The sequence below is a fragment of the Brachionichthys hirsutus genome, chromosome 16 (assembly GCF_040956055.1).
Source record: "Brachionichthys hirsutus isolate HB-005 chromosome 16, CSIRO-AGI_Bhir_v1, whole genome shotgun sequence".
NCBI lineage: Eukaryota > Metazoa > Chordata > Actinopteri > Lophiiformes > Brachionichthyidae > Brachionichthys > Brachionichthys hirsutus.
The window spans coordinates 11,466,944-11,490,727 of NC_090912.1; the positions used below are offsets into that span (position 1 = coordinate 11,466,944).

The following is a 23,784-nucleotide window of genomic DNA, read 5'->3' on the forward strand; positions in this document are numbered from 1 at the left end:
TGCTCCGGACCGGGAAAAGATAAAACTCCATCTGTAACATATGTGAAACTAGAATGAACTATGAGTGTGCACACCAAATTTGAAGTCTCTAGCTCCAAAATTGAGGTCAGGATGGACTCCTGAAAAATGCAGATTTTAGAACGAAAATTAGCTCTCAGATCCGGATTGTGATCCGGATCCGGCTGAAATTAGTCATGGTCATAGACCTTTAAGGAGTACTTATGTGTGATTTTTTTTCAGATCCATACCGCCATGCGTTTTGAAGAAATTAAGAAAAATGTCAAAATGTGCCCTATCTCACAATGTTAAAGAATCCTTTAAAAAAATTCTAGAATCTGGATCCAGATCCGGATCAACGCCATTCTCGGGGAGGACCGAGCCATGGACAGAACCTTGCTTGTCTAAAAATCGATCAAGTCGATTGGGTTACTAGTTTTTGAGTTATGCGCGCAGACAAACAAACAGACAGACAGACAGACAGACAGACCCAATTGCAATACCCTCGCCTCCCCTTCGGTGAGGGTAACTAGAAAGAAATGGCAGTATTATATTGTAAATAATGTTTGGACACTTCACTACAAAACCTGAACATGTTTTTTTTGTTGTTTCATCTGCTGCTTAACGGAGTTTGAAGGATTGCAGCCTTCCTCTAATTACCCGCTTGAGCGGCCGCCTCTCGCTGCCTTGGGCTCCAGTTCATGCAGGATGCGCTGCTTGGAACTAGTGAGCTCGCTGTGCCACTGTTGAGGTGTTGGTTTAATTCTGGTTAACTATCTCGCCTCCGAGGCAGCCTTCAAAGCGCTGATCACAGACCAGCCTGTCATGTTTCTCTGGCTGCTCGACGTGATGTGTTAATGTGATTTTGTGAATGTCTTTTATATTTAGAGCCCTTTTCCCCCCCATCTACTTCAAGAGGCGCTGCCTTTTGACAGGCTGCAGTTGTAAATAAGAAATAGTTCTTAATGTCTCTTGCTGATTAAATTGCCTTGCTGTGTTAGAAAGCAGGATTATCAGAGATAGGGCCAATGAATGTTATAATCCATTTCTGTCATTTTGCTAATCTTTCACTGATTTCATATTCGATTTATACCTGTCGTTAGGTTTGGTCAGCAGTTTCAATGTCGTAGCATCCATGGCATCACGAACACATAAGCTTCAAAGCTGAAAATTAACGTAAAAATAATAGCTCTTGAAATAGAACAAAATAAATGTCGACGCCAGCACAGGACTCCAGAGATTCAACAGAAGGGTGCTGGTTTCTGCTGGGACTGGCACCTTACCAAGATGCCAGTCTGACAGTGGAGGTGGAACATCATTCAGTACCTCAAATGTTTTCTCCTCCCAACAGGCATCAAGGTGATTGGTGGTGTGAAGGAGCTAACTGGGGAGGAGTTTGGAGTCTATGTCAAACGGATTTTACCTGGTGGCCTTGCTTCAAGTGATGGTAAGTACTGCGTTCTGTCCTGTAATCGTGTGTTCCAGCACAACTACTATTCAAACGGGTCAGACGTGGAGAATAACGTACGGCAATATTCAGTTAAAATATAGCATTCATGCGTCCTCCAATCCGCTTTGTCCGTTACCAGGTCACGGGTCATGCTGGAGCCTATCCCAGCAGTCTACGGGTGAGAGGCGGGCTACGCCCTGGACAAGCCGCCAGTTCCTCGCAGGGCCACACACAGACAGACAATCATTCACACACACACTCACACCTACGGGCAATTTTAGTGTGACCAATTCACCTAATCGCCGTGCTTTTGGTGGTGAGAAGAAGCCGGGGAACCCGGAGATAACTCACGCAGACACGGGGAGAACACGCAATCTCTTCACAGAAAGGCTCCAAGTCGGACTTGAACCTATGACCTTCTTGCTGTGAGGCAAAGTAATAGCTCTCAAGATTCAAGATTCAAGGTTCTTTATTGTCATTATGCTATCGTAACAAAATTGTGTGAAGGCCCACGGCTTAAGGTACACAGAGGAACATAAAACAAAAAACACAATCCTTTTTCTTTTCTCGCGCATGAGTACTGACAAGTGGCACCTGCCAGAAAAAACTACTCAAGCTTTATTGATACAAACATGTTTGTTGTTATCACAGTGTTTAAGGCAGGGGTGTCAAACTCATTTTCTCCAAGGGCCACATTAGCATTATGTTTGCCCTCCAAAGGCCAAATTATGGAGCTGTCCAGTGCTGAACTTCAGGTTCAGCACTGGACAGCTCCATATATAGCCGAATACCTATGGAGCTGTCCAGTGCTGAAGTTCACCTTCAAGATCATTATTACATTATTTATTGCTGTTATTATAACATAAATCATTTCAATTGATCAGGTTAAAAAAAAACACACTACTCCATCGATCAATAATCAAACTTATTCAAGTAAATAATATTAAATAATAAATACAGAAAAATATCATCCAACACAAGTTTTGGCATTAACTTTGTTCAAAACGCTTTTGTCACTGTTGGGAGGGGCAGAACTGCAGAACAACCAACAAATGTGGGTTAAGAACATGTGACAGATGCAGCATTTTACAAAAACAAATGTCTACACACAGCTCTCGGGGGCCACAGAAAATGACTTGGAGGGCCACAGTTGGCTCCCGGGCCTTGCGTTTGACACTGGTGGTCTAAGGGGACAGGTCATAAATTCTTTTTCCCGAGGATAGGATATTATAAGCAGAACTACTGCACATCCAACCACGAGCTCCATCTGAAGTTACTTAACAGCATACTGATAATGTACTGCTAAATACACAACAACAGTATGTGAGATTTGAGATATCTCAGAAAGCTGAGTATGAAACCAGAAGTACGCGAATTGTACACTATTGACAGGTAAGTATTGTTGTACTGATGAGAATATGATGGTTGACGCTTGCTCGAGGAGAAACACTCTTTTTTTAATGTTCCCTACTGAACATCCCTCGAGCTAAGTGTTCCCCAGCTGTTTGCAGCTCTTTGAGCAGCTTCTTTCTATCAATCAGCAATGATTATTAGTACTACAGAAACAAGTTACCTTTGTGTACCAGTGCAGAATTCCCGTAACCGTTCCAAAGTCAGTGGCAACCAATCCAAGCTGCAGTCCTCGCCTAGCAAATGCACGAACGCAAGACTTTTTGCCGGTGAACTTCTTCTGATATAGTCGCAGTATTATCGAGGTTGTCCATTCTCAGTAGGAAGAAGAATGGCTCAACCTCCAGTCCTTTCCATTGTAGTTCCCCGTGTGAAGCTCAGGCGCTCTTCATGTCCTGGCACTGCTGTGTCTGCTGGAGTTTGTACAGTATCTCTGCGTTGCAGTATTCCTGTCTCAATAGGTTCAAGAAGAGTCCTGGATGACTGAGAACCTACATAGTAAGGGTTCCCCCTGCACTATGTAGCACTAGACCAAAGCTTTTGGAAAAAGATCAAATATACTAGACATTTCAGAGTGTAAATGTTACTAGAAAAGCTGCAATATGTGAAATGGACTTCTTGAAGTTTGGTTCTGGAGTCCTGAAAGCAGAGGAATGAGCGAGTGTTTCTAGCGGCTGCAGGTCAGATTGATAATCCCACTATCACAGCTCTGATGGAGGGCGAGGTTGTGACTCGGTACGGCGTGGACCGCAGGCCTGTGACTTAGTTACACTAGTGATCTTTTGACCAGGCCCTTTGTCCATGCTTGTTACAGCCCAGCCTCACACACACACATACATGTGCCGGACGCTATGGCCAGAACCAGAACAAAACTGAGCCGAGTGGCATGTCGTGAATAAAATGTCCTGGTTCCAGAAGAGGAACTTTCGTAACCCTGGAAGAGGCTGAGTAGGAGAACGGCTGTAACTGCGGCTGTGGAGTCGAACCTGGATTATTGCTCGTGTTGTCTTGGTCCTTTCCTCGTCCTCGTGCATCATTCTGTTTCACTGCCACGTCCACCACACAGTTTACCTCGTATTTTCTTCCTGCGACAGGAAATCTCATGCCTGGCGACCAAATCCTGGAGGTGAATGGCGACAGTCTTGTAGGAGTCACGAGTGAAAGGTAGGCCATTAAACTCTCGCTGTTCCGTTCACGATGTTTTTACACCGGACACATTGAGCTATAACTCGACGGTCAACCTGTTTCTGTGGCTCTCGCCATTCTGCAGGGCTGTGGATGTTTTGAGAGCAGCCTCTGCAACCAATCACATGCGCCTTCTCATTGCCAGAGACGAGGAAGCAAAGTAAGTGTGTTCACACTGTGGTGCACCGATTGTCACGTTACCGCCATCCAAGCATCGAAGCTGTCCGACCATTCTTTGATTTCTGTAGTTCTAATCTTGACAGAGAGATAATTAATAATGGCATCTGACTTTCTGTTTTAGTTTCAGAAATGAACCTTTTTAGACTTTAGAGAACAAAGCGAAAAGTCTTTCTGCTACTTCAGGTTGACTCAAACTGAACCTACCCTGCCTTTGTTCGCGTGTCTTCGGTTCGCCCCGGCTCCACTCGTTTGTTGGGACTCCGAAAATCTGTTCGACTTCCATTTTAAGCTCCATTTTTTTTAGTCAAAATTCGAGTTGTTTGAGAACTGAGGTTCCACTGTATATTTATCAATTGCGGCTAGAACATGTCAAATATATTCCAACTTTGCCATATTGTAACTATGAGAAGATACTGGCAGGGTCTACTAGACAGCTCATGTATGAATGTCGTATGAGCGTCTCTGATGCTGTAGCCTCTTCTTTGGGTTGCTCTACATGCAGCGAATGACAGAGCTTAACCTCGGCCAGCGCTGCTGATGAGATGAGCCTCGCGTGATAATCTGGGCCATGTGATTGAGTCACCCTGCAGAGAACTGCAGAGGAGGAAAGGGGCATTAACGCCGACTGTCTTTGTCCTCTTGCCCCCAACAGAGTACCAGTCAAATCAAAACTACCTCAGGGCTTGGCACGTACTCGATGAATGGAAAAACACTCAAAAACAACTCGAAGTCCTTCAGTAGAGTTCTTACCACTGTGTTTGTGTGTGTGTGTGGGGGGGGGGGGTAGAGAAATCTGAAGATGGGTCTTGGTTTCTCTTAGATCCCATTCAATTTTTAGAGCAATCTGGATACAAATAATCTGGCAAAAACTGTAACATTTTAACATTAAAACTCATTTACTGATTCAAAATCAGTTAAAATCAACTCCGATTAACTTTGACTTTATCAAGAACGATTTAGAACGTTTTGGTGCTGATCCAGATCACCATGTGGACGGTGTAAATCTAATTACAGGAGGTCCTCACTTTCTGACGTACTCATTCAACGAAGACTCAGAGTTATGACAGGCATTCCAAAATTTAAAAGTATGTGTTTAGCGACAAGAAATCGCTGTTACGACGAGCGGAATGCACCGGCTGCGGAGGTGTGAGTGAGTACGTACATATGTACAGTATAAGTGGCCTAAATATGTTTGTAAATATAAACATTATTTCATTCATCGATTCATTTTCATGTCCGCTTTATCCGTCTTCCGAGTCTCGGGTGTTGCTGGAGCCTATCTCAGCTTTTCTATGGGTGAGAGGCGGGATATAAACTGGAAGCGTCGCCAGGGCATCACGGGGCAAAGTCGTCAATGAACGGGAGTTTTGTTTAAGGACGAAATTCTTCAGTGACGGGGTCTTCGGGAACGTAACTGTAGGTGTCTGGATACCCGAACCACCTCAACTGGCTCCTTTTGATGCAAAGGAGCAGCGGCTGTACTCCGAGTCCCTCAAAGACGACTGAGCTTCTCACCCTATCTCCAAGGGAGACGCCAGCCACCCGCCCGAGACACCCCATTTCGACCGCTTGTACCCACAATCTAGTTCTTTCGATCCTGATCCATCCCTCATGACCGTAGGTGACAGTAGGAACAAAGATTGACCGGTAGATCGAGAGCTTTGTCTTCTGGCTCAGCTCTCTATTCACAGTGCGGTAAAGCGACTGCAATACGCAGTCGCTTTACCGCACAGCGTGAGATTACCCTCCGGCCAATCTCATGCTCCATTGTCCCCTCCCTCGGGAACAAGACCCCGAGGTACTTGAACTCCTTCTCTTGAGGTAAGGATTCACTCCCTACCCGGAGTAGGCAATCCATCGGTTTCCTGCTGGGAACCATGGCCTCAGATTTAGAGGTGCTAACCCTCATCCCAGCTGCTTCACACTTGGCTGCGAACCGATCCAGTGAGTGCTGGAGGTTACAAACCGATGATGCTAATAGGACCACATCATCTGCAAAAAGCAGCAATTACACCCTCAGCATCCTGAACTGCAACCCCCCCGACTACACCTCGATATCCTGCCCGTAAATATCACGAACAGGATTGGTGACAAAGCGCAGCCTTGGTGGAGGCAAACTCCCATTGGAAACGAGTCCGACCTGAGAAGTGACCCCCTCACCCCATATTCCCGTAGCACCTCCCACAGTATCTCCCGAGGAACCCGGTCAGACGTCTTCTCCAAGTCCGCAAAACACATGTAGACTGGATACTTCCAGGCCCCCTCCAGGATCCTTGCAATAGTAAAAAGCTGGGTCGGTGTTCCACGGCCAGGCCGGAATCCGCCTTGTTCCTCTTCGGTCAAACCTGCTAGAGCAGGTTTGACCCCTCTGATCCGGAAGCCCTGTTTACTGTCTCACAAGATCCAATAGTCTTTTGGAGGCGAGGGTCTGCAATCTCTGATTGTCGTTTTCTAGTTTAGACTTGTCTTTATCTAAAAACGTCCTCTGACTACATTGTCCATCTTTGCATTGCTGATAATAGAATGTGTCTTTTTCTTACTTGAAAGGAAAGAATTTGCTGAGTTGTTAGAGAAGTATGGATCTAATGGTAGCACAGGATCAACACGCAACTCTCCCATCCAGCAAGGTAGGAGAACCTCTACACAATCCCTCATATGAGACATGCACTGTAAAGTAACGTTCTTATTTAAATTGATGTTAAATATTATATGTACCTCAAAACACAAGCCACCTAAGTTGCACAGGAAATAGGCGCGTTCTGTGTTTGACAAAGCCGTGAGTCTGAAGGCTGCACTGAGTAGGTCTGCCTTTAAAAATGGCTCATGACAAGTGCATTGGTCCATTACCAATTGCCAACATCTGTTTCATTGTGGAAGGAGGCGGCCAGCTGGAACGGATTCTCGTGTGCACTCTTCTGTGTTGTGTGAGGGGGCGTCGATGCAGCTGCATCAGAGCGAGGATACCAGCATTTAGCATGTACTCTCGCTCTAAAGCTAGGATCTGAGATTCTTGCAGTGTAAAACAGAAGAGACCAAAAACTAGGAGTTGTTCTGAAAAATAGCACTCAAATGAGAGGGGGATAACGGATAGAGAGCTGGAGATGTACTATTTATTGAGTGTAGTATGGGTGTGTGGACGCACCATGTACAGCAGGGGTGTCAAACTCATGTTCTCCAAGGGCCACATTAGCATTATGTTTACCCTCCAAAGGCCAAATGTAAACGGTAACACAGTAAAAATGTAACTAAATGTAATGTAATCTAATGTAAAATAAATATAACTACTCCTTAACATGCTGTTAAATAACTATTTATTTTTTATTTAACTCTTTAGCTGCCACAGTGATTACAATAAAATATTCAGTTTTTATATCACTTTTTTAAAGGTTGTAACTTAAACATTGTTAGAGATAAAGCCAGACTGTAAATGAGAAAAATCATAAGTATAAACCAAAGTTTGTGATGGGAATAAATTAACATCTAATAATGTGGAAAAGTTCCATTCAAATGCAATCATCACGCAGGAACAAAGATAATCGATACAAAATCAAAGCAAAACCAAAAAGCCACCACCTTGTCTTGTCATGGACATGCAGAAACCAAAAAAAAACAACCGAAGTGGGGAAGATAAAGAACATTCCCCGAGTCAATGCCACGGAAAAGACGTCACTTTCAGGATCAGCACTGGACAGCTCCATATGTAGCCGGCTACATATGGAGCTGTCCAGTGCTGATCCTGATCCATATGTAGCTGGCTACCTATGGAGCTGTCCAGTGCTGAAGTTCACCATTCTTGGCTTTTAATCCAGGGTTCTTGGTCTCTATGTGTCGAATCAGTTTTTAAGGCTTCATTGACTCGTTTTCTAGCTTGTCTCTTTGCAGAACGGACTTGGTGCATGAGTCACCTGTAGATTTAAATCTAACTCCAGGTTTTGTCTTTTAGAATAACCTTTCATTTCTTGGAGGTCGTCGGCTCCTCTTCATTCTCCTCATTTGGACTTTTCCCCTTTGCAGAGCTCTCCAAATACTTTTTTTTAAAACTCATTTTCGTTAGTTTACTGGTTTATTTGTGTCTTTTTTTGAGAAACCTATCATGTGACCAAGAAGATTCACAAGTGATTGTTATGTCAACTTTGTTGAGATGATCAAAAACATCTCACCTGAGGGTGGGGAGTCAACAACCCTTCACCTTGGCCTGCAAATGACTCCAGACGACTCATTCATCAGGTTTCATGACTGCCGGGGAGTCTCAGCATTCACAAAGAAATGCTGAACAACAGGAGTATAAGTATAAGTATAAGTACTCTCTACCAGTCCCTCAGAACTGAAGAAGCCTCTTGAGAGGTGAGAGGTGAAGCATCTTTGATCTAACTTGAACGAGTCCAGCTGTCTCTTCATTCTTGCTCTTCTTGATTTACCATGACCTGGATGACTGAGAGTCGACACAGACGTTAGTGTTAGACCCACCATCCAGAATAAAACAATGAGAAGTAATGAATCCACGTTGGAGATGGATCCTCAGGATGGGATTGCTCAGAGAGTTTTTTGGGCCGCAATAAGAAAAGAGTGGACGACCTCGGCCCCCACGTGCTGATTCATTCATTCATTCATTCATCTGCTGCGGCTCCCTGTGTCGAGCTGTGTGGAGGAACGATAACCTGAATAATCAGGATCGCCAACAACTGAATGCCACACACACTCCTGGTTCTAAACACCACTAAAAGGCCATATATGGGGGGAGGGGGGCATCTGTGAGGCTGTTTTTGATTGTATAAAACTCAAAGAAATAAACAGCCCCCCCCCTGGTGGGGCACGGAGCATGCCAGGAGCACAGAAGGGCTTTGTCCTGTTGCTGCAGAGGTCACTGGGTCGAGCACTGCTGACACTTTACTGCATCCTACATCAAGACGCAAATATTTCCTCTGGAATGCACAGAGGTCATGAAGGTCATCGCTCAGATTGTCAACAAAATAATGGCAAGAGGTTTAAATCACCGTCTGTTCTGTTTGAAAGCACGCATTCTGGTCTCCTGCTGCACAACAGGTCCGGCGGCCGTCCAAGGGGCGGGGGGGCTGAAACGCTGTCTGGAAGACGCGAAAACTTTCCCGGGCAACAAAGGGCTCACCTTCCTTGAGCTGGAACAGCCGGGAAGAGCTATACTTCATGGTAGATACACAAAGCTTCATAGGAAAGGAGGACAGTCCTGCACATGCTGGAGGAGGTTTTGGCATTCGAGCGCAAGTGTTTTGCTTTGACAGAGAGGATTCACCGAGAGGTACACTGTCTCACTTTCCCTCTTTGAGAGAGTTCAAACAAGTTCACAACAGTATACATTTGGAGTATTTGTAGTCTACGATCACTGCAATGCAAATGTCATTCAGGAAACGACTCTGTGACTTCAGAAATGAAAATAAATAGACAGATCGTCCTTCCCTGTCGCTCTCCTGACCATCGATCCATCCCTATGGCTGCATTTGCAGGTGTCAACCACATCTGGAGCTGGAACTGACCGGCATAGAGGTATGGGTGTCCGAGTTCCAGCGACTTGCAGCTGATCTTGAAGATGCTGCCCATCAGAAGGCCATGCTTGATCACAATCTCAAATGGAATGAGATTGAAACCCTTCCCAAACCGGACCAACGTGTATTTGAAACATGGAATACCATCACCGACATTTACACCAACATGAAAAACATGCGCTTTGAGTCGATAGTCGGATCCTGTATGTGAGCAGGTCTTCTAATCTCCACCAGGAACTATAGAAATAAGCAATGACTCGCCTGATGTCCAGACGCTGTTCAGGAGCAAACGTCGCGTTAGCCGAGTCACGTAAATATTTGAATTGGCCATTATTCTACAATTCTACAGTGAAATAGTTCTTTTTTTTTAAGGCTCACTGCATGACGAAGGCACCCAGAAGCAGGTGGAAGTTTTGGTTTGCTACAGTTAAATCGGTCAAGTTCGGGTTTTTGGTATTTTTAGACTTAAAATACGGGTTTATCAGCAGGCGACTCATGCATCAAGTCCGCTCTGCATAATATGTAGCGACAAGCTAGAAAACGAGGTAATGAAGCCTTAAAAACTGCTTCGACACACAGACCAAGAACCCTGGATTAGAAGACTAGAACCCTGGATTAGAAGACTAGAACCATGGATTAGAAGACTAGAACCCTGGATTAAAAGAGTAGAACCCTGGATTAAAGAGTATAACCCTGGATTAAAAGAGTAGAACCCTGGATTAAAAGACTAGAACCTTGGATTAAAAGGCTAGAACCCTGGATTAAAAGAGTAGGACCTTAGATTAAAAGGCTAGAACCCTGGATTAAAAGAGTAGAACCCTGGATTAAAATACTAGAACCTTGGATTAAAATACTAGAACCTGGATTAAAAGAGTAGAACCTTGGATTAAAAGACTAGAACCCTGGATTAAAAGACTAGAATCCGGTGGATATTTACGGCGCTCTGGTTGGTTTGTTGAGTTTTATTCAGATCTTAGAATCACTGAGGCTCAAGAAATGTTTAACAGGATGATAACAGGTTGCGTCGTGAGCTTCAGCACTGCTAGAGCATCTGGAGCAGCCGATGAGTGACGAGTTTACCGCTGTGCACTGTGCACACAGCCGTGCACACAGCCGTGCACACAGCCGTGCACGGCTGTGATATGGAACACTTATCAAGGGGATGTCACAACACAGAATAATTACACAGTCTAGAAGCGTCGGTCTCTATTTGCCATTTTGACAGCTGTTGATTTTACCCACAGGTTAGATAATTATATTTGCTCTTTGGTCATTGTCTGTGCTTTTTATTTCCTTTTTGACATTGAAAAGGAGGGCGCTACCTGGATAGCACGTCATCTGGTTCCTCTTCTCGCTCCCAGAGTCCTTTGTTGTTAAGTCCAGCAGGCTCTCAGAACGCCTACAACAGCACTGGGCCCATGATGCGCTCCCTCAGGTTAGCTTCGGATTTACAGGATTGCATCAGCACTCATGCAAAGTAGGCTGGCTGGGCTAAAGTCTACATCTTCATTGTGCCAGTCATCCAGGTGAAGGAGTGATTCAGCTCATTTCAGTGGCCCGATCCAGCAGTCTGGGCATCACCATCGGAGGAGGTTCGAACAGGCCAGACGGCCCTGCGGTCTTTATCCAGGAGGTTCTGTCCGGAGGAGACTGCCACCGGGTAAGACACGAGTAAATGTGAAGGTGAAGCAATTTGCTGTTGTTTTTTACTCAATAAGGAGTTAAACACTGAATAAAACAAATAAGATGCACAATATCAAAATAAGACATTTCAAAAACAGTTCTCTCATCAGGGCCTTGAACCAACTCAGGAGCCGTTAGAGGTCTAAATCATTAAACGGGCCATGAACACAGACATATAAATTATTTATGCTAAGGTTTTGTTAGTAATAATAATAATAACTAGAAAAGCACTCAGAGAGCGTAGACCTCCACCGAGCACACTTCACTGCTGTAGTACATGTCCTGAATATGTCTGTGGTACTCTTCCTCATCATAAAGCCATTCTGCTGCTCACAAATACTTACTTCTGTCCTTAGTCTAGCCTCAATCACCTTTTCTCATAACTTCATCCTATGACTCATCAGCTTTATCCCTTTATAGTTTCCACAACTCTGTTTGTCTCCCTTCTTCTTGAAAATGGACACCAGAACTCTTCTCCTCCATTCCTCTGGCATCTTCTTCTCCTCTAGGATTGTATTAAACAATCTAGTTAAAATCTATACAGCTACCTCTCCTAGACACCTCCACACCTCCACAGGTATGTAATCCGGTCCAACTGCCTTCCCGTTCTTCGAGATGTCGTCCACCTTTGTGGGTCACCGTATGTTCTAGTCTCTTCTGGAAATAAGTGTTAACTACTGTCTTTCCATCCTTTTGGTAAAGTCCACCACCATGACTGTGTCCAATTCCATAAACGTTGGTCAACAATCAACCGAGAATTGAGCAACACATTTTGAAGCTGCACTGACCGCCCCTATCCTGATTTGTCTGCTGGTTTAGGCTGACTGCCTGGTTCTAAATAATAGAACTCCGTTTCTGGATTTCCCTCCTCCTGTTGTGCATTTGGCCTCTGACAGACCCAAATGTTACCCAAAAATTCAAACTGATCCAGAATCCAGGATCTCATCTGGATCCTGTTCCTGGTAACATTCCCAACATTTCCTGAAAATTTCATCCAGATCCTGCCAGAACTTTGAGTTATTTTACTAACAGACAGACAGACAGAGAAACTCCGGCGATTACCGGTACGGTACGTAACCGCCACAGCCAACGAACGGGATGAGAACGCAATTACAGTCCATATGAAAGTTGGAACGGATGTGTTTTGAGATTTGAATGAGAGGAGGTAGAGATTAGATGCGAAAATGACAGGTGGTGGGAGGGAGGCGATTGGTGCTGTTAGCCAGTATTCACGTTCTAAAAACCAGCAGCCACAGCCCAGTCCGTGGATTATTGTTTGGGCAGCTGATTACATTCCATTTTACCTCCCTTTATAGTCTCCACCAAGAGAGTTGGACGAGACGTTTGTTGGGCCGTGTCTCTGTCTCCGTGTGTTTGAAAGCCTCTCTTGTTGTTGTACACTTGCCTGAATTGATTACTCGAAATTGTTCGTAGTGTATGAGTGGGTGCGTGGTTGTCTGTCTCTGTGTGGCCCCACGATGAGCTGGCGTCTCATCCGGGGTGCACCCCGCCTAGGGTTCCCAACCGTCCCTTGAGGTGCGTCCCGTATTGAATCGATAAGGGGCGCCTTTTGTTCGGTATTTCCGTGAATGTTTTTCCCCCTCCTAATAACAGCTCCTCCACATCGTGTTAAATGTCCTCCTCATTCATTTGACTGGTTACGCGTCTCGCTTTCGGACAATCAGTGCCATTGGGGGATTGTCCAACACCCTCCGCCTCTCGCGGTTCTGTTGACAAGCTCGCCTCGACCCGGGAGCGGCATCATGGCAGCGGCAGCGGTATCACGCTCAGAGAGCCCGCCTCCCCGCTCAACTCAGAAAGAGTCAGAAGTACGAGAGGGGGAGGAGCAACACGCATGGTTACAAAGTGTAAGCGGTAACTGCTACCAAGCAAACTGCACTTTGGGTCGCAGTGTTTCCCGTGGCTCGTGGAGGTCGTGAGATCAGATGTGAGGCAGGAGAACTACATCCCCGCACCGCCAGCAGCTCCCGAGGCTGACAGTGTAACGATCATTTGAATGTTAAGTAACAGCAGATTTATGTTACAAACAATATGAATATATTCATATATATCTCACCAATGAATTTAATCCAGATTTGATCCAGAATGGAGTCAGTAAAAAATATAAAATGTTAACATTAATATCCATTTATTGATTCAAAAATCAGTTAAAAATACACATCAACTCTGATTCACTTTGACTCGTCATGGTTGGTGTATAAAGATACCAAGAACAATCTAGAACCTGGTGCTGATCCAGATCACCATGTGGACGGTGTAGATCCAGTTAGGAGGGGAACGAGCTGCTTGGGGGAGGTCTGTGCTCTCTGAGTTGATGCTTCGCTGGTTCTATCATATGCAAGTAACTCTAAACGACTATAAAACATCGAGTGCCTTCATCAGCCGCTCGGCTACCAGCTGACGGGGACTGTCCAATCATATCCCTGCGTTATACCAATGTTGTTTTCTGCAAAAGTACCTTGTTTATCATTTAGGAGAGCATCATACACTTCTAATCTGCTGCGTCCATGTGTTAACCTCAACCGCCACACGGCCATTGTCTGTCGCGCCATTGCTTTCACATTTGAGCGCATCGGAGACGAGGAGAGGAGCAGAGAAGAGAGATCTTCGGCTCTTATCTGTCTGGTTGTTGCTTTCCTTTGAGCAGCCATCTTCCTGTCCTCCTCTGCTTCGCTCAACCCAATCCCATCCTCCACCCACTCGCATTACTGCGGGCAGAATGACGAAGGTGGTGGGGGGGGGCGGGTTGCGGGGGCAACATGAAGGAATCTGTATATTTATGCATGAAGCTGTTTCTGGGCAGAGATTTGTTGTTGCTTAAGGCCAGTGATGTCACATCAATTTGCCAGTGAATCCCAGAAAGGACTGAGGAAATAGCCAGTCTTTATATTATCAAGAAGTTTTGCACAAAAATGTTGGATGTTTGAAAGCTTCGATTTGAATGAAACGGCTCCATTTATCACAGACGGGGATCGTAACAACAGTAACGAGGCTGAATTTATTCCATGTTTATGTTACCAACACGAGCATCGACCTGCAGTCAGGATCTGCTCCAGGTCGCCTGCCTAGCATGTTAGCGCTGTTTGTCTGATCGGGTTCGTAAGGCCATGGAACTGAAAGTTCTGCAATAAGATATAAAACAAAGTTTGTTTGTTCTCCTTTTTTACAAATGAGGATCGATAAGATAATCAAGAACCGAATCGTTACACGGAATTGAGAAGGGAGTTGGAATCGTATAAATCTAAGCAATTTTCATCCCGAATCATGATATTCCCGTACCGGCCGGCATGAGTGACGTCAGCTGATTCCTGGAGTACACAAGGCGTCCATGGAGTTGCTAAGCAACAGAGAATCCGTCAAACGAAAATATAAAAAGAATAATGTAGAACACGACCAAAAATCTCTCTAACAGGATGTTTGGAGAGGACACTTAACTTTTTAATTAAATAAAGGAAATAAATACATAAGAAAAGTTACTTAAAAGGAAAAGTTGAGACTCCTCGGCGCATGCACACGAATAATGACAGAATGCACTGCGATGTTCTGTGTGGGATAAATGAGCTGGGGAATTCTGGAGACGTGCGTCTCTCAGAAGGTTCCATAGAAGACAGGAGGGCGGGGACACAATGGGGCTCCTCCGGATAGCTAAAAGCTCTCTCTCTGTTCTTCAGGATGGGCGTCTCAGGCCTGGAGATCAGCTCATTGCAATCAACAAGGAGTCGTTGATCGGTGTCACCCATGAGGACGCCAAGAGCATGTTAAACAAAGTCAAATTAAGGTGGGTGGTGCAGGTGCTTCCAAGTCATGGTTCCAATGTGCTCCCAGGGACTCACTATGACGTCCCGCTACAATGAGGTGGGACTGTCCTCAAATGTCTTTCATGTGTCCAGCCAAGACAGTGCAGTGGAGATCGCCTTCATACCAGGAAAAGGGCTTTTCCCAAGCAGCGCGTCTCTTCACAATGGGATCCAGAGAGCAGCAGGCACCAGTCACAACGCTGGCCGCCTAAAGGTCCACATCAGGTCCCCCGAGGTCAGCCACACTTTGTTTTAGGCTGTTGAAGAGAGGCAGAGTTCAATGTCAGGGTTGGTGATAAAAAATGTCTTTAGACATGAATGGCATTGAGTGACATTTAACTGTTAGCGTATGATGTCTGACCTTAATGGCTGTCATTGTGTTAGATATCTGCACCTCCCCCCCCCCTTCAGTTAGTCAGACCTAAAGAATCCTCTTGGATGAGGTGAAACATTTTGGAACCCTAAACAGAAGTCGGCTCGCTTCAGAGTCAGCCTTCTAGAATGCCCATGACCCGGTTGAAAGAGAATGTCCGGCCCGTGTCTTTCCTTTGCAGACCTGCACGGAGGAGGCCACGCCAGTATCTTCGTCTCCTGCTGACACGGGCCCTCCAGATATCCATGTCTCAGGTGAGGTACCTCACGTTGTACTGCACACACAGTCGCTCTTTCTTTTTCCTGCTTTCTGTCGCTTCTTTACGTTCTTTACTCTGAGACTTTTGAGCATGCAACACTGTCTACGCACCTAAAACCCGTTCAAAGGCCGTCTCCTTCGAGACTCGTGTATGTACACTTAGATCGGGACCCATACATGAGTATCGAAGGATCCATACACCCACAAGATGGAGGTGAAGAGAGGAAAGTATTGTACTGTATTGGCAACATAAACTGTGATCGATAAATCAAATGTGGAGGCAATGCTATGCTGTCCTTGGCGTGGGTTCTCTCCGGGTTCTCCGGCTTGATGATGATGATTAATATATTTATTAGATAGAATGTTAGAGTACAAGTACAGTCACACAGTAGCATGTATTACAGTACAAGTACAGTCAAACATCCTGTCTAAGAGGAGCGTTTCTAAAAAGCCCTTGCGGTCTTGTTTCCGTTGAAAGTCCTTCGTACATAAATCATCGATAATTAATAATACAAATTTAACAATACAAATAAAAATAATAAAAATAAAACTTAAAAATAAAACCAATATTCGATAACTCAATTGATGCAAAGTAACATTAGAAAAATAAAATGATTGTACCACACCGAACTTGGGTGGTGGGCTTCCTCCCACCACCAAAAATATGCAAAGTAGGCAAATTGGTAACGGACAAAGCGGTTAAGAAGATGAACGAATGAATGAATTAGAGATTTGTCACTTCTTCCTTCCTCTTTGGCTCTGCATTTCCTCGTTGTCCCTCGCTTGAATCGCTGCCACGCTGCTCCAAACCATTTCCGGTGGGTTCTACCCCATTCTGTCCGTAGTCGTAAGATCTCTAAAGATGTGGACAATAATAAAATGAAGGCAGATTATGGACGTCTCCGTCCCTATCTTGATGTGGAATCTAAATGGACCTTTAGGAGACAAACCCACAGAGTTGCACACGACAATATGATCCTTGAACTTTGACTATCTTTAGTCTATGGCTTATTATTGCCCACACACACTGGACTTCTACTTTGCACTCGTGTGGATATAGTCTCAAACAATTTCCTTCCTCAGATTAGTTAGTGCCAGTCAAGTTGATCAAATACGAACCTGTATCCTCGACACCGTAGGCAATTACCGGTACTTTCTGCACATTGCAACACCTTTCCACGTTCCTTTGCTTGTCTGTAGAAGGCATCATGACAGGAGTACCCGTGGGAAGGTCTCCAACTTAAGACATCATGGAATGGAATATAAAATACCTATTTTTTTTTACCACATCTTTACTTTTCTGAAGTGGCATATTTGGAAAAACTCTGCTGTTTACCATGAGGCTGGATCGTCAGCTAAATATTCTCGGTTCTAATCTTAGTTGATGCCGTTTGCATTTGCAGGGCAGAGCAGCTCTCATGATAAGGGTCGAGTCCCAGCTCAAAGCCAGCTGACAGCTTGCCTCAATCCTATTGACCTGGATTAGCCCAATCAAGGTTGTTTCCTAGGTGACAACGTTGCTATTTCTGTCTAGATTGTCGGAGAAATAAAAACATGGGTTTGGCCATTATTTGAAGTCTGTTCATTTGTTCTTTGACCATAATATTGTAGACACATGACTGGATGTTGCCTCTAATTGAACATATGGTAGTATATGAAATTATAATTAAAAATAATTAAGTATTTATAATTTAATTATTCTAATTATATTATAATTGAAAATAAATATCTAAAAGATATTTAAACAATGAAAATAATGACGTAATTAATCAATCAATCAGTCAATCCATCCATCAATCAATCAAACAGTTATTATGTTTTAGATTCTTTTTTATTTTAAATCGTTGAATTTTCACACTAATGGTTCAAATACTGAGACGAGCCTCACCATGGAGAGACCAATCACTAGCTAATTGTGCTACATGCTAGCAGTGAGACCGTATTGATCAATCACTAGCTAACTGTGCTACATGCTAGCAGTGAGTTAAGTTACGAAAAACATAGGAGTACAGAACACATCACAAAACAGCAGCATCAGGAGTGAATACACAGATGTGTATTAGCAGCAGTAAAATGAATACAATCACGCAGTGCAAACAGAACAACGATGCATATAATGTTGAGTTATTTGTCAACAAATGTATTTCTGTAACGTGTTTCTTGTGCTGAGCGATCATAAAACGGCAGTATCTGGGAATGGAAGTACCGGGCCTGGTCAAAGATCACGCCCAGGTTCTTGACGGTGGTGCTGGTGGACAAGGACCCCAAAATGAGGAGGCAGTGACTCGCCGAATAGTTTGAAATGTTCAATTAAATAAGATTCACAATTCTCTAAATAACCTACATAGCCCAAACAGAAACGCTAGATAACTCGATTATGACGGACAGATGTCAAAACTAACAGGAAAGAAAATACACTGCCTAAAACAAAAGAACAAACTCCAACTATCAAAAACGGACTGGCTGGCGTCCAGAGCGAAATAAACAGAAAAAGACAAACTGGAAAAGGAATAATAAACAAACTGCAAGTGAAAGACAGAGCCCTGAAAAACCACGGAGAGACACTGGAGCACAGAAGACGGGCGACACTGCAAGCACGGGCGTGAAGAAGCATGAGAGTCGGACGCAGCAGTGGCGTAGTGGTTAGCGCTGTCGCCTCACAGAAGGCTCCAGGTTTGAATCCTATCTGTGAGGAGTTTGTATGTTCGCCCCATGTCCGCGTGAGTTTTCTCCGGGTTCTCCGGGTTCCTCCAAAAACATTCAATGTCCGTAGGGTGTGTGTGAAAGGTTGTCTCCGTGTGGAACTGCGACGCGCTGGCGACGCGTCCGAGGTGTACCCCCCCCCCGCCCCACCATGACGGCTCCTCTGGAAGGACCTCTTGCGGTGGAGTCGAGGGAGAAACCGGACCTTTTTAAACTCCTGTTGCCGTCTGTGGGACTTTCGTTTCATTTAGTTATTGGTGTGCTGCCTGGGCCTTAGCAGGGTTTAAGAACGGCTGTCAATCATAGGCAGCAGTTCCAGGTGGCGGGGGGGGGGGGGGCAGACACACAGCTCCTATTGGGTGCAGGCAGACTCACAAATCTGGGGCAGATAAACTCATCAAATGAATATTAGACATTGACTGTCTGCCCTTTCCCCTCTCACTGTTTACCTCACTCTCATCTATAGAGCCATCCACCGTTCCTTCACTCCCTCTCTTTAATCATCTGCTTTTCACCCCCCCTCCCCCCCCACCCAGACACAGACTTCCCCCACAACCACTCACTTTCAGCAAATCCACTGAGCATATCTTTATCTCCACTCTGATATAACCTATTATCCAATCGTGTTTCTCCCGTATCACATTTTGCTTAAACGGTTTGATATTGCAAACTAATAAAAAATATTTTACATGAGAATGTTAAATTGTACTGATTTTAACAATATATTTGATACTAATTTCTCTTCTAATCTCTGACCTCTCCCTCACTTTTTCTTTTTCTAGGTTCAACAAGTCAAAGGTCACCAACGGGAGCCAAACCTAAAATAACCCTTGACCCCTGCATACGCCTCAAATCAGACAAGCTAGACTTGGTGAGTCTCTCTCTCTCTCTCTGTCTCTGTCTCTGTCTCTGTCTCTCAGTCTCTCTCTCTTTCTCTCTCTATCTGTCTCTCTCTTTCTCTCTCTGTCTCGCTCTCGCTTGCTCTCTCAGTCTCTCACTCTCTCTCTTTTGCTCTCTGTCTCTGTCTTTCTCTCGCTGTCTCTCTCTTTCTCTCTCTCTCTCTCTCTGTCTCTTTCTCTCTCTGTCTCTCTCTTTCTCTCTCTGTATATATATATACAGAACCTCGGTCCTCGAACATAATTGGTTCCATAATACTATTCGAAAAATGGTTGTAATATATATTTAGTTTTGTTTAAGTTGTATTTTTTTGTCTTAATCTGACAACCAAAATAAAACTAATCATCATCATCAAGTTATATTTCCCTTCAGAAATAATGTAAACTGGATGAATCCGTTCCTACGCAGCAGATAAATGTCCGTTTCCATGCCGACAGTTATATTAATATGTAACTACGTGTATCTAAACAACAGAAAACACATAAGTGTAAATAATATGAAAAACAAAAGCATAATAAAAGTTAATTTAACACAGTTCTGTATCATTTACACCGTTTAGGCTGCGGTGTCTGGAGGGAGGGGGAGGGGCAGAAGGAAGGGGGAGGGGCTATTCCTCTGAAAGGGAGTCCTCCTCCATTAAACGACTGGGTAACTGTCCTCCTGGGTTTTATTCCTTCTCTTTAGCTCAGTTTTCTATAGTAAAGTCTGAATCATTGATTTCTCCACCCCGTCCTGCAGCGAGATCCCAGACACGGACGCCGTTTCCATATTTGGTGATTATTTCCTTCTTTAATTCGACAGTTGTTCTCTCTACTTTCCTCTTTTCTGCTACCTATGGAGCTGTCCAGTGCTGATCCTGAGCTCCATATGTAGCTGGGATCAACATGTCAGCACATGCTGGAAAAAACAAAAAAGTTCAAATAACTTTCAATAGTCACCTCCAGCAGATTATTGATTTCCTGACTGCAGCGTGTTGCTATTGTTATTGACATGTTGCTGAATTGTTCCGTTTGATCAGTTCACTCCTTAAGTTACAAACATTGCATATTCAATTGTATAGTTGTACAAATATATGGATATATTATTGCTGTTATTATAACATAAATCCTTTCAATTGATCAGGTTAAGAAAACCACACTACTCCATCAATCAATAATCAAACTTATTCAAGTAAATAATATTAAATAATAAATAAAGACAAATATCATCCAACACAAGTTATGGCATTAACTTTGTTCAAAACTCTTTTGTCACAGTTGAGAGGGGCAGAACTGCAGAACAACCAACAAATGTGGGCTGTTAAGAACATGTGACAGAAGCAGCATTTTACAAAAACAAATGTCTGCACACAGCTCTCGGGGGCCACAAAAAATGACTTGGACGGCCACATTTGGCCCCCGGGCCTTGAGTGTGACACATGTGTGCTATGCAGTGAGGCCGTATTGCTGTCTCTCTGTATGTCTCTATTTCCTCTAGCTATATTAACTAAATTACCATCGTTCAGCTGATTTAGAGTTCTTTGTCACAAAATAATTTCTGTAACGTGTTTCTTGTGCTGAGCGATCATAAAACAGCTGCAAAAGCGGAATTAGGTGAGGCACGCCGTTTTCCTGCATAATGGTGTGTGTGTGTGTGTGTGGGGGGGGGGGGGGGGGCGGGGGGGGGGGGTTGTATTTGAAACTCTGCGACTACAGAGTAAGCTACAGCTGCCTCCATTTGCTCGCTATAACCTACTCTGTTTATTTGCCTGTTAACAGAGACGGAAGCTAAGTAATACTTCTATAAACAAGTTATCGATGCTTTTGTTCAGAAAGGGCGTGGCACATGGACTTCATTTATAAGTAAAGACATTACCTTAATAACATATTTTAATTAAATGTGCTTTTTTGTTTGCTACAGTCTGTCTGTGTAAAGCAGTGCTTCTCAATTATTTTCTGTCGCGCCCCCCCTAGGAAGAAAAAAACACCCCCCCCCCCCCCCCAGAAAAAAAAACACTCTTGTATCCTTATTAACATACAAAGAAATATGAAAGAGAAAGAAATATAGATCAACTTACAACAAAGAATAACTTTATTACCATTTTTTTTAGTCTGCAACAGAAAATGAGGAAGTCAGGTCTTTCTTCTTCTCCCACCCTAGATTGTTTACAACCGCTCTTCTTCTGATAATCCTAACCCTAACCCTAACCCTAACGTGTTTATTTTTTTATTGGTTTATTTAAAAGGGACAAAGGACATTAATAAATACTGATGTAAATGTGTAAAACAAAAAACCTGAATATAAAGTTAAAATTAACGATATTCATCATATTATGTTAGCGTGCAGAAAAGATTAATTACACATTTGGAACACAATACTACAATGTCATGTACTAATTAAGGCATGTAATACATGGGTCTAATAATACAGTGCTTCCAAATCAGAAAAAAGCACAATAATAGAGTTGATAACGTTATTAAAGATAACTCTTTGCAGGATAACTCTGTAAATTGTTTGTCTCATGGCTTCTACCAACGTAATAACTGTTGGTGTCAGCTGGATATTTGTGTTATAATCACTGGGAGAGTGTTTTGGATGTGCATGAAAAACTGTGAATAATATATTTCTACAATCATTATGTAAAAGAAGCTTCGTAAAGCAGATATGAAGAAATGATTCTTCTCTTTCTGATTACTATTTTTTCACAGTTGCCACTTTTTCCTTCTCATCTCTAAGCTCTCTGCTCCTTATCTAAGCAGGAATCTCTCTCTGATTGCGCGGTCAGCCTTGGGTGATATTTGTGCGTTGCTGTTATCAGCGTTTTCTCTCCTCCAGCTCCATCACCCCGCTGACTGTGCTTTCCTCTGTCTGTCTGTCTGTCTGTCTGTCTGGCTGTCTCTGAGCTTCGTACAGTTTCCTTACCATGACTGAGCTTTGATTAAAAACAAATTTAGGTTGATCCCATCTAACAGTTTATTATTGGATTATGATGTTTATTTAATTTAACCTTTATTTAACCAGTTGATAATTAATTCTCTTTTTCAATAAAAACCTGGACCTAAGTAAGGAAGCTGGAAAACCCAGAGAGAACCCACACAGACACGGGAGAACATGCAAAATCCACGCAGAAGAGCCACAAGTTGGATTCGAACCATCGACCTTCTTGCTGTAAGGCAACGGTGCTAACCACTGTGCCACCTTGCTGCCTAAAGCCAAGCTAAGATGCTGATTGGTTGATTCCTTTTAAATAGAGAAGGGGTGAGATGAATTATGGGTATTTGTAGTTTTGAGAGCTACTCTAGTTATTGAGGATATTTATCAAAGTTACGTTCTAAAGATGCCGACTTCGTTGTAGCACCAATACCTTGTTGCCAAACACATAATTTTAAATTTCAGAAAGCCCGTCGTAACTCTGAGTCGAGTACCGTATTTTCCGGACTATGCGACGCTCCGAAGTACAAGTCGCAAGAGGTCAATTATCAGAATCAGATTCGGTATATCGTCAATGAGGGTTCACAGAATAGGAATTTTTTCAGTGCAATCATGCAACATGTAACACAAAGTAATGACAATAATAAAAGGCATACTACTACAGCGCTATGCTAAAGGGTATGCCGTAAAATACACTAAGTAAAATAATCATGAATACAGAACTCACCACAAAAACAGCGGCAACAAGAGTTAACTAATGCGTCATAAAGAAGAAAAAACTAACTAACAGTAATTGAGCGACACAATAGGAATTCTGAATGTGCAGAATTAGCATAACAAGCTTGCTGCGAGTCAAACAAGCAAGTTTACCAAACTCGTGATGTCATTCTGCATCACTGAATGCTTCGAATTATTCGTCCTCTGTGTCACTGCTGAACAATTCCGCCAACTCCAGAGGAAGATGACGTGCAGTCTCCTCTTCTTCGGGGCTGTTCATCACCATCAGTTCCAGTTTCCAGAAATCACCCCCTAACACCCAGTTACCCTACACAAAATGCCCCATTTAATATACACAAGTCTCACCTGTATAAGTTGCAGGACCAGCCAAACTATGGCAAAAAGTCCGACTTATAGTCTGGAAAATACGGACTATTATGTTTCCTTAACTGGCACAGAACCAAACTCTCAACGCACTTCGTAATGTGTGATGCAATCGGTCTCAGATTAGAGGGCACATTCTACACTTGCCTCTTTTGAGCAAGGCACCATAAAAGTATTCTGATTCTGATCAAGTGTGGCTTCTGTCTGGTTCCTTTGGGAATATGAAAGGCTACCGTCAAATATTATTAGAGTCTTCAGCTCACGCAGTTAGAGTCACAGAATAATAACGATAATGCGGGA

General features: G+C 43.6%; 1 protein-coding gene across 1 annotated transcript in view; it reads left to right on the forward strand.

The window, feature by feature from the left end:
* si:dkeyp-72e1.9 (syntaxin-binding protein 4) overlaps positions 1-23,784 on the forward strand; it is a 59,295-nt gene that overhangs the window by 27,663 nt on the left and 7,848 nt on the right. Inside the window, exons 3-12 of the mRNA XM_068749524.1 lie at positions 1,349-1,444; positions 3,952-4,021; positions 4,128-4,202; positions 6,770-6,849; positions 11,053-11,176; positions 11,260-11,401; positions 15,117-15,223; positions 15,336-15,477; positions 15,797-15,869; positions 19,359-19,447. Of these exons, the coding sequence (XP_068605625.1) occupies positions 1,349-1,444; positions 3,952-4,021; positions 4,128-4,202; positions 6,770-6,849; positions 11,053-11,176; positions 11,260-11,401; positions 15,117-15,223; positions 15,336-15,477; positions 15,797-15,869; positions 19,359-19,447 (998 nt within the window). The remainder of the gene's footprint in view (positions 1-1,348; positions 1,445-3,951; positions 4,022-4,127; positions 4,203-6,769; positions 6,850-11,052; positions 11,177-11,259; positions 11,402-15,116; positions 15,224-15,335; positions 15,478-15,796; positions 15,870-19,358; positions 19,448-23,784) is intronic.